The sequence below is a fragment of the Trichinella spiralis genome, assembly GCF_000181795.1.
Source record: "Trichinella spiralis strain ISS 195 chromosome Unknown Scfld2, whole genome shotgun sequence".
NCBI lineage: Eukaryota > Metazoa > Nematoda > Enoplea > Trichinellida > Trichinellidae > Trichinella > Trichinella spiralis.
Window position 1 is genome coordinate 8,358,700 of NW_003526941.1, and position 11,205 is coordinate 8,369,904.

Here is an 11,205-nt window from a genome sequence, read left to right on the forward strand (position 1 = left end):
TCATAGGTTTTATTCTTCTTCTTCTTCTTTCTGACTTGTAGTTGATATCGTGGTTTTATTTTTCTGCATGTTATTATTATTATTATTATCAGTTGAGCAGTTTCTGCGTTCTATTTTCCAACACTTCTGCTGCAAATTTGATAAGTTTATTAATTATTTAAATTTTCAATTCAAAGTTTGACAATCCTGTCGTTTCTTGTTCGATTTTGCATTTGTATTCTTCTTGTTGTTCTGCTCAACAACCACTGACGGAAATGCGTGGGAAAATGTTATGAAAATGGAAAAGTGGGCAATGTCCACTTGAATGAAATGGAAAAGGAGAGATTGTCTTCATGGTGAAAAAAAGGCTCACTGACAGGAAAGAATTCTTTTATTACTTCTTCCTATTTTTCTTTCTTTCTCACATGTTGGAATGTTTTGATTGCAATTGCGAAAATTAACTCAAATTTGCCACGTTTGTTGTTAATTAATTAATTTTTTTCAGTTTTATTTATCATATAGTCCCAATAAAAGTGTGTTTTTATTATATTTTATTGTTTTTCATTTTTTACAAATTTATTATTATTTTGTATATTTTGTATATTATGTATTTGTGATTGATTTACTAAGAAGAGAATGAGCGATGATGTCCCAAATGAAGTAAATTCAGACGGTTGATCTGATGACGAATCTGAGTGAGTGATGGACAAAATTTCCAATCAGCTCTCCAATCCAAATCATCAACACAGAACTTCATCACTGTTGCACCATTTGCTGCATTTCAAATGCTCTGGAATGGTAAGTTGGCCGCGTTGTTAAAATTTGCATAAATCTTCTCTGCGCCACACTGAGTTTACCTCTCTGTTCTCTTTGTTAATAGCTGAAGGCGGCAAATCGCTTTCGTATCTCATCGTTTAGTTCAGTTTTGATGTATTAAGAAAAAAGAAAACAATTAATGATTTTCCAACTTTCAACTTTTTTACAAATCAATGCGACAACATTATAATTTGGCAGTTTGTCTCTCGCAAACCACTTACCTTCGTGCTGTCGAAGAAAAGCTGGAAAAAAGCATTGGCAAAAAAGCACAGCTTTAAAAAATTCAAGTAATCATATGAAAGTAATATTATTTAAGCTGATGTCTATTATTGCTTTTTTTGAGTGAATTTAGGTTAAAGGGTGCTCTTTTGTCTTATCCCACTGAAAATAATTTTCTCATCTATCTTGAATATCATTTTACTGTAGCAAAGTCGTAATCAGTTTACTGCGTATTTTTATCGATGAAAAGATGTTGCATCTTGCCTGTCCATTGTGATCAGTGTAATAGAAATATTCTCTTATCGCTTTTCAATGGTAAGTGAACTTTTGAACATGTATATGTGTATGTGCAAATAACGAAACGAATAGGTGTGATATTCATTCGATAATCCAGTAGCAGTTTTTTCACTTTCATTCGCTTTTTCAGTTCACTTAATAAAAAGTAAAAAAAGTATTTTAAATATATTAATCTTTTTCAGATTAAGAGATTTTTAAATATAAGATTCAACTGTTCATGCAGTGCGTGTTGCATGGGCAGTTTTTGCACATGATGCTTTTAAATGATTAGAAAGATAATGACAATGAACACAGTGTTCAGTGAGTGTATTACTGCTTGGCGGTTAGTCTAAAGCTCTAACTATCTGGCTTTTTCATATATTCGGTATTCAGTTTTAGAAAAATTGCCTTTTAATTTGATTATCTTATGAAACTGATGATTTGTAAAGTTAAATTGAAAAATGCAGTATTGTTTTACAAATTATAGATTTGAAATGAACAATGAACTTTTGAACTTTATGAATATTGTTCTTTATTTTAGGCATTTTCAAGATAACTGGTTAGTCAGCTTATTTGGCAATGAAGTACAATACCAGAGCCATGCTCCTTTTCGGTGCTCTATCCGTTAATTGGATTGGTGAGATTATTGGTTTATCAAGTTTGATTTAAAAGATTTACTTTGATTATGTAATAAATGATGTTCAAAATGAATTTCTTCACCTGATACTATGAATGAGATTTAATTTCTGATTGTTTTGCAAAAGTTTTATTATATGAAATATAGCTAACCTGTCTTTGAAATAATTGTTCCTCTCTTTTAGAATACATGATGAATGACGCTGAAATTTAATGCATTGCTACAATTTGGTAAGTAACATTGTTTTCATTTTTTGATATCAAACATGAGTTCTATTTAATTATCAGCATGGCAATTTGTGATGCATATTCAGTGCAATGTATATAATATGTGTGTAAAGGTATTTGATAAAAATATTGTATTATTAGTTTTTCTGTTTCTTTGTGGGGAGATGTAGTTTAAGATTTTTGCATCGGTTCAAAGTTAACATCAGTTCATTTTTTGACATTCGAATGAATGTTGTCGTCAATGAGAGAAAAAGGAAAGCGTTTAATGTTCACTGAGTGACGTGCTGTTTTTGTTTTCATCAGCTTTTACAACTCAAAAGATGGTTAGCAATAATTGTATAGCAGTACTGTATAAGAAATTGGAAAGTAAGGTATCAGTTGTGCATTTGATTTGATTTGATTTGATTTGATCGTAAAATATGGAGCTATCGTGTCCCGTTCAGTTAATTATTTGTTCCATCACGATATTGGGGCTGTTTTATTTTTATAAACTTAATTGCGAATGAAACGTGAGAACGTGGTTTGCAGTGCAGAAAATTCAGATAGCGTATATTACACAATTGTAAGGTGTGTAGTCGCCAATTGACTTTGCAACCGTCTGAAACGGTAACTGTGCAGTTGCTATAGTATGCGGTGGAGATTTTTCTTTGGACGTATGTGTTTAATTAAATTAAATTAAATTTAATTTAATTTAATATAACGTCAGTTTACTTTGTACATGCTGTGGTCATTGTTCATGATGAGCAGTATGACAGGAAGTACGACAAATGCATGAAACATGCCCATTAAAACTACGAGAAAGCAAGTTTTGAAAAATGTTCTAGAAATATAATAGTCGACAAAAGTGAGTGGTAAAACGCCAAGTATCGTGGCAATGCCACCTTGAATTACTGGCCAGCCAACGGATGACAAAGAATGACGCAGTTTGACTGAAGCGTTCGTTCCAGGAGCTTGGAAGTAATAATGACAAACGTGGGCGGCGTATTCAATGGAAAAATCTAAACTCATCAAAATGTTTATCATTGATATTGGGTCCAAGTCGACACCCCAAATTGCTAGTAGACCGATTACGCCTAAATCGGTCGACAGGAGCATCATGCCGACTAGAAAAACGCTGCTCGACGTTGGGATAAAAATGGCGGTCATGATCATCAGGCTGAGAATGCCCATGCCGGCGGTTTGTAATGTATTCCTTGGCAAACTGATCAACTGGTCCGCGATGAAAGCTTGACGATCACCGTAAATGATCGGTTCAAATTCAGAAAACTTTCTACTAATCTGACGCCATATACTGACAATTGGTACCCATCCTCGTCCTCCGTTTGGGCTGTGGAAGGTGGTCGTGAAGAAGAAACTTTTGATCTTGTTCATCTGGGATTCGTTTTTCCATCGAATTTCTGTCAAGTGTTGCTTGAATGCGGGAATTTGGAAAAACTCTTCCAAATGATCGTAGAATTCTTCTTTCGATCGACGTTTCAGTTGTAAAAAATTACTGTAACTATGATACCACAGATTGGTTGTCGAAGGTCCCCCGGAATAGGGTGTGCTTTCAATTAGATGGACAAAGTTCAGAAACCGGCGCACTTGGGTTTCGTTCCTGAAATCCGGTGCTTTGTACACGTAGACGTGCACTTCGGCAGATTTTAAATAATAATTGTCCATGAGTTCAGAGAATCGTCGAGCCGGTGAATCGGCAGTGACCAGCTTGGCAGCTGAAAAACCGACTTCTATTTGACTGCAACCCCAGAATGAGAATAGCACATAAATCAGGTAGATAATGGTGAGAGAAATTTGCGAGATCGGCTTGCACAGCAGAGGCAGATATGTGTTACAAAAGAACCGGGACAGTTTTTCCGCAATCATTGAATTCGATGCAACTTTGGTGGTGGTGATGCTTTTCGTTGCATCCGAGGCGGTTGTGGATTTGTTATCTGATTTGCCACTGCACTGCCAGAGGCAATTGTTCGTCGTCGTCTTCTTCTTCTTCTGCTCCGCAGAGCCGAGTAGGTAGACAATGGCTGAGAAGAAGGTGATTTGATAAATATAATCGAAAGCCATTGCCACGGCTGTATAAATGCTGAAAACTTGAATAGCCGGCATTTCTGACAGCAGACCCACGGTGAATAGCGCGATGTCGGTTAATGAAGTCAACGTGATCGCGCTTCCCGACTGACGCAATGTTTGACTGATGCGTTTCTCGGCCGACCATCTCGAGTCGGTCAGTTTCCAAGCTTGTATAGTTAAAAAGGTGTCGTCGATGCCGATGGCCATGGTCAAAAATGGAACCGCCACAATGGTACCGTTCAACGGTATGCCGACGTGCAATAGCAGACCGACCGAAGAGACGATCGCCATTATTGACGACACGCAGCCGGCCACACCTTCCCAGCGTTTGTCTTCAACCACATCTCGGGACACGTTGGAGCCGACTGTGAAGCCGAACATGAAAAGCAGCAAAAAGCCGATGGCCGGCGTCAGGCTGATTGCACTTTGCAGCACTTGTTCGGTCAGGAACGACCGGCTGAACATCACGCACGGATGGACATCTTTGGAACCGCACTGAATGGTCACGTAATTGCGCATGCTCTGCTCAGAAGCTTCCAGCTGTTTCTCCATCTCCGGCCCGCTGATTACCAGCGGATAATTGAGAGTGACCACTTTCGCTTTGGTCGACCGATCTTCCGCACCGACCACATTGTAGCCCATGAACAAGCGCATGTCGAGCAATTCGACGAACGGATAACGGAAACGGAAATTCGGATCCGGTCCAGTTGTATTGCGCTTCTGATACAGTTGCAAGAACAAGATCAGTGCTGTGTTGGCGTAACTGAAAATTTACACAACTGCACGAACAATCTTTGGAATATGCAAAACAAATGGAAACACAACACACCCGCATTGAGTTTGCACTTTGCAAAGATCCTTGCCGAAATACTGCACCGTACCATCTAGCGGACTGGTGTAGTTCAAGTGGTTCATGATGTGCTCGTTGATTTGGAGAATTTCTCGAACGGTGCAGTCTTGCAACACGTTTGCACCTCCATGTTCGAACAGTATTTGCAATAGGTAAAGTCGACGGTTGGGTTCGTCCAAGTTCCAGAAACGTTTCACCGCTTTGGATTCTGCCAACGACAACGCCCCGGCCGGCGTGTACAATTGGTCAATATCCAGCTGTTGTTTGATTCTCAGCAGACCGGTGCATAGGGCTAAAGTGATCAGCAGAGGTGAAGCGACGAACAGTACCGGATGACGACTGATCAGCCAGCCGTGTCGTTCAAACGTGTTGTGCAGAAACAGGTCCATTTTCAACGAATATCCCATTGTGGTTACTTACCTGGTTCTCACATTGCAACACAACTGGCAAATAAGTGCAGCAGTAGCTTTCGATCTTTTTCCGCTCGTGTAGTAGCATCATTGCAAAGATTAATTATTTCATCTGAAAGAGAGAGAAAAAAATACATATATTAATTATTACATTGATTTTCCTCTTCTTCTCTATTGTTTTACGTTGATTCGATTATTTCTGCTTGCCTAGAGCAAGCAGCTCAAAGACGATGGCACTGATTGATGGCCGAACAGCTGTTGATCAGTTTCATAATCTGTCTTATAATCCATTAATTTGCCTTGTGAACATTTAACAGTCATCACATACATAATGATATATGACAGTGAACTGAATAATCAAATTGTCGGCGCACTTTGCAACACTGCTTATTTTTAATAATATTCTAACCTCTTTTTCTTATGTTCAACAGTTCATATAATGGTGGGCAGAAGTTGGGTTTTTTTTGTAATTATTCTCGATAATTGTTGGCCAAATGTCGTCGGTATATTTTTTTGCTGTAAATTTAATTGATGTTATTGTAGTTATTTCGAACAATTTTTAGGTTATTTGTTCAAGTTTAAGTTTGATTTAAATTTTTGAAAGAAAAAAAAGCGAAAATGCAAATGTTAGTTGTGCACTGTAGTTGGTGCAAACATCTTTTCCAAAACTTCACGATTTTTACTGCAGCGTTATTTATTATTATTATTATATTTCTTTTTTTTCTGGTAATTTTAATATGAAATATATGGTGCTAGTTGTGTTGGAATAATTTGTGCTGATTTTTTTGTCCAAAATTATTCTTTTTCAAATAAATAAAAATATTTCTCTTTTGGATAGGTAGATGATTACAGTTTTCAATTGTTGCTCTGTTCTACTTCGAAAGCCTATATTTCATTATGTTATTGGAATCAGGGACTGTTGTGAAGGGTTGTAAACGGTATTGTTTCTAATTTCAATTAATTCTGAAAAATTACCATATGCAATTTAAATGTGATCATAGCATTTCGAGGTTTTTATAGATTTTTCATTTGTAACTAACTATTATTATTTAGTTGGCGTTTTTGGTTTAGCCTTTTTCTTTTTTTTTTATATTTTAATCAGTTTAAAACGATTAACAAAACAGCAGTTTTGTCGCATTGAAAAGTTCAACGTTCTGAAATGTGAGATGACCTTTGTTGATGAAGAGAAAAATGCAAAAAAAGCATTAAATAAGCGCTTTTTATCGATGCTGTGAGACAAAATGAGAAATTGATGAATAATTGTTGTAGTTGTAGTTTCATGATTTGTTTTGCCAAATTGAAATGAATGAGTATTTTCAAAAGAATTTTTCATTCATAATAATAAATAATAATGAGTCAAGTATCACTTTATCCCACTGATGAGTGAAAAGATTTTCCTAAAATTAATGATGTCTTAAAGTTGAATGTGAATGTTCCTCCAATGCATTTGTATAATTGTCGTATGTGTATACAGAACATTTCTACGAAAGAATTTCAATCTGATTAATCTTATTCTTTACCGCATCTGTTTAGTCAAATATTTCTCTATTTATTTGTGTAAATAATGAATCTATTTCCGTTATTAAAGCAATGATACGTCAATGAGTAACCAGTGGATATGTGCAATATTCAAAAGAGAACACAAACAAATCGACTTACCGCGTTGTTTTCAGTTCATGTTGTGCAGATGCGTCAAATTATTCCCCAATCACAGCAGTTGAGAAAAATGCAAATGAGAAAGTGGATTTTTTTCTGTCTGCCAAACGGGAAGAAGAGGGCAAAAGAATTTTCAAATCAATTTGTAAATGGGGATTATTGTTGTCGTGGGATTATACAGGTATATATATGTATGTACATGCAAGTGTATTTAAAAAGTAAGCGATGAAGAGAATTTTCTGATGCTGAGCATCACAATCGATTGTTTGGCCTTTGCACGACCTGCCCCTACTGTGTTGTTGGTTAGCAGTTGACAAGGACATCAGGTCGAAATGACGTGATGACGTTTAATGTTAATATGTGGGACGGTTTTAGGATTGTTCCATTTCTGCTTTATTTTGCTGGGCTAAACTTTTGGTGTCGTCGTTCTACTAGTCGATGCTTTTTCAATTTTTCAAACAAGGTCATGCTTGTCCACATGGATAGAGATGATAGAGTTGTTCTGAAATTGTCCAATATCCGACAATTTAGATGAGCGTAGCAACATATATATATATATGTACCTGCATCTTTGTATGTGTAAGTATGCACAAAAATTGTTATATCTTCTGCGATAACTTGGAGGTCATTCACTGAAGTCGTAAAACCAAAGTCGTTTCCATGAGGTTGAATGCACCCGATTCTGCAAGTACAACAATGCAAGCCAATTGTTGACACTGTTGACAATGAAATTTTATTTTTCAACTTGTTCTATTGTTCTATTGGAAGGTTTTTGTGCAATTTTAATTTTCAAAAGAGAACAAACAACCAAACAACAGCACGTGTGTAAAATTGTATTTTGTTCAAATATTTATTTAAATTTTTTTTACAACAGGTGCAGTTGATGGAAATTTTCCTCGCCAAGCAATAATGTTTCAATAACTGACTCTGCACTGATGGTCAGTGTCAATTTTGGACGGTTTTGATGAAATTTCGCTCCAATCGACCGATCCAATGCCTAGTGGACGTCCGGATTAGGGTGTGGTCGAGTTGCAAGGATGGATGGCCGCCGCATTGCCTAGCAGTTGCTTTTCCAACGTGGTGACGCGTTGTTCGGTTTTGTCGCATTCTTTCTTGACCGCCCGATCGATGAACTGCAATCGCCTCCACAGGCGCTGCATCTCTTTGTTCAGCTCGTCGACCGATTCATTTTCGAACTGCTGCTGTTCGAAATTGTCGTTGCTGAACGCTTCGTGCTCGACCACGTCGGTTTCGATCAACAGCCGATCTTTGCGCAATATTTCTTTGCCTTTGTCGAGCAGATGCTTCTGGGCGTCGGGATATTTGTCCAAACATTCGAGCAAATCGTTCTTGGTCAACACGAACAGTTCGGCAAAGCCGACGCAGCGCACGCTGGCAGTACGCTTGTTTTCGTTCTTGTTGCCCGGGATGTCGAGGATGCTCAGCTCGCCGAAGACGCTGCCTTCGTTCAACGAGACGAACACTGTCACGCCGTCTTCGGCGACCACGTTCACCACGCCCCTCTTGACGATGTACATGTGCTTGCCGACGTCGCCCCTGCGGAACACGTAGTCGCCGGGACTGAAGATTTCCATTCTCAACTTGAGCACCATTTCCGCCAGCAGACCCGGATCGCAGTCTTTGAACACGCGAGCTTTGCGCAGGGTCCGCATGTGCAGCGCGATCGCCATTTCGGTGCGCAAATTCAACGGCAACAGTTCCATGACCGCGGCTTCGTCGGTCGCCTGCTTCTGATCCCACAAATAGTTGAACCAGTTCAGGATGCGGCCCCTGAGCGGCGGCTGCACTTTGTGCAATTCCATGTACCGCTTCACGCCGTCGAGACGGTTCAAAAATTGACTGCGGTGCATGTTCATGCTGATGACCACGATGCGCACGTTGCCTATGAGCGCGGCGACGATCAACGTGCCGGCTATGATGTTGCACACGGTGAACACGTACTGGCCGAGCTCTATTGGGAACGGCTGCTCGCCCACGCTGGTCAACACCAACGCCGCCCAGTAGAACGACAACAAGTAGTGCTTCAACAGTTCCGGGTAGGTGATTTTCTGGCACGGGGTGCTGGTTCGGGGTGCCGGTCTGCCACCGCATGTCGGCCGAGGGCAGTCGATCACCGGATCCAGCATGCGTTCGGAATTGTACACCCAGCTGTCGAGTTCCAAGCCGTAGGCCAGGCTCATCAGGTAGTAGAAGCAGGCGGCCCAGTGGAAGATCAAGTAAACGATCACTGCCAGTTGAATCGCCCGGAAGAGGTTCGGAAAGCGAGTCTCGGTTTCGGTCATGTCGACAAATTCCACCAGACGGTATGAGCGCAGCAGACGGTTGAAACGACTAGCCGACACCAGCGCTGACTGGCCGAACACCAACGTCAGCAAGTGGTCAGCCGGCGCCACGCTGGCTATGCAGCGGGTCAAATTGCGACCGCCGTTAGCCGAGGCGTTGTGCCGGAACAGGCGATTCCGGTCCAACACCACACACCCTTGTTCCAAGTACACTTGGCGCATCTGCACGTAGACGTCGAAGATGTACACCACGTCGGTGATGTAGTCGACGACGAACGGCCAAACGCTGTCGGCGTACTGGTGGGCGAAGCGGGCGAAAAACGACACCCTAGCCACCACGACCACCATGTTGTACAAGTAGGCTAAAGCCACCACGCCCAACCAGATTTTGTACCACCCGTCCGAAGGGTTCACCGGATCGTAGGCTATTTTCGAGCAGAGACGTCTGATATCTGTCGACAAGTTCCACTTGGCGTTGTCATCGCCGGGCTTGGTTTTGCCGTCGAGATCGCAATCCGACTGCGACTGGGTCGACGAGACGGCTTTGACGAGCAGCCTGGCCACGTGGCAACGTTTGGACGCGGCCGGCGACGATTCCTCTGCCCGTTCACGCGATCGAAACGCTGCCTTCGAAAGCGACCAACCACCTCCACTCCGACCGTCCGGCTCGTCTTCGTCATGCAAATTTCTACTCTTCGTCATCAACGTCGTCATTTTTGTCTTCGTTTTCAGTTTTCGTCTCTTTTCCAACTCCAACTGCGTCGACTGTCTATCGAACGTTGTTGTTGTCGTCGACGGATTCACGTTGTCGTCAGTATCATCCCTCGATCCGCATCTCAACTCGACCACACCCTCACCTTCTTCTGATATCAGTCTCGGATCTTGCGCGTTGGTCAACACCATTCTCAACTGCTGTTTCTCTTTCTCGTCGAACATTTCACCGTTGGAAACAATCAATTTTAAAAGTAAAACGAAACCAAATCACTACTCACCGCTAGTTGTTGAATCACCACCGCTGCTCTTTCTCTCTCTACAACGACGCTTTTCCCGTAACCACGGAAACCGCCATCAACATTACAATCTCTGACCGACAGTCACGCGGATGCAAAAGTAAGCAAAATATTAATAATATTATTATATATAATGTGTTCACTAATTTTATTTTACTACAACACAGAAAAAAACAACTGTCAATTTTATGGTTGAAATAATACTACACTACACGCACTAATTACGATCTGTTCAACTAAGCCATTACTTATTTGTTGTTGTTGTTGCTCAAAAAATATTTTACAAATGCTTCTTCCCTCTGTATCAATTACTTATTTCGTTGTTGTCTCCATGATTGATTTTCAAAGCAAACTTTCTCATTTTATGTAAATAGGCTTTTTATTCTTCAATGCATTTAGTTATAATCCTAAAAACAAGCAATCACAAAACGATTTTACGGTAATATATATGCATGCATGTATCCATCTTTATTTATTTATTTATATTTGAAAGTATCAAAAAAGAATTCAACTGTTTGATAGATGGTAAATTAAGTTTTTTTGTCTGGTTAATTTTGTTTGTCAGTTAGCGCAGTTTAGTGTGCTTATATGTTGGTGAAAAGCGTTTTGCGATGAGTTCCAATTATGTAGGGCATTTTTGAATTTTCAAACCCCAAATTCAAACAAGCGAAGGCGTGTTTTGACTAAGTCAACGTTTTTGTTATGGTGTTTTCTGTCAGATACTTTATATTTCGACGGAATTTCAAAAGGCAAGGTCA

The 11,205-nt window shown here is 40.0% G+C and overlaps 3 protein-coding genes across 3 annotated transcripts; 2 read left to right on the top strand and 1 right to left on the bottom strand.

Annotated features, from left to right (window-relative positions):
* The first annotated feature begins 4,433 nt into the window (after window positions 1-4,433).
* Window positions 4,434-5,336, top strand: Tsp_06887 (conserved hypothetical protein). The gene is made up of 3 exons (XM_003380688.1): window positions 4,434-4,544; window positions 4,651-5,056; window positions 5,155-5,336. The coding sequence occupies exons 1-3, from the start codon at window positions 4,434-4,436 to the stop codon at window positions 5,334-5,336; spliced, it is 699 nt and encodes a 232-aa protein (XP_003380736.1).
* A 2,811-nt stretch (window positions 5,337-8,147) lies between these two features.
* Window positions 8,148-10,373, bottom strand: Tsp_06888 (cyclic nucleotide-gated olfactory channel). Its single transcript, XM_003380689.1, has one exon. It carries the CDS (start codon window positions 10,371-10,373, stop codon window positions 8,148-8,150), a length of 2,226 nt encoding a protein of 741 aa, XP_003380737.1.
* A 463-nt stretch (window positions 10,374-10,836) lies between these two features.
* Window positions 10,837-10,886, top strand: Tsp_06889a (dolichyl-diphosphooligosaccharide--protein glycosyltransferase subunitSTT3A; the record flags this gene model as incomplete). The annotated part of the gene is made up of 1 exon (XM_003380690.1): window positions 10,837-10,886. A coding segment is annotated over exon 1 (50 nt), but the record flags the coding sequence as incomplete, so codon positions are not given.
* Between the last annotated feature and the right edge of the window lie 319 nt (window positions 10,887-11,205).

What these genes read in the sequence shown, in the direction of transcription:
- Tsp_06888 (XM_003380689.1), bottom strand. Translation starts at nt 10,373, where the DNA reads ATGTTCGACGAGAAAGAGAAACAGCAGTTGAGAATGGTGTTGACCAAC.
- Tsp_06887 (XM_003380688.1), top strand. Translation starts at nt 4,434, where the DNA reads ATGGAACCGCCACAATGGTACCGTTCAACGGTATGCCGACGTGCAATA. An exon ending in GCCGGCCACACCTTCCCAGC is followed by an intron (nt 4,545 to 4,650) that starts GTTTGTCTTCAA and finishes TGCACTTTGCAG; the next exon opens with CACTTGTTCGGTCAGGAACG. An exon ending in ACACAACACACCCGCATTGA is followed by an intron (nt 5,057 to 5,154) that starts GTTTGCACTTTG and finishes GTTGATTTGGAG; the next exon opens with AATTTCTCGAACGGTGCAGT.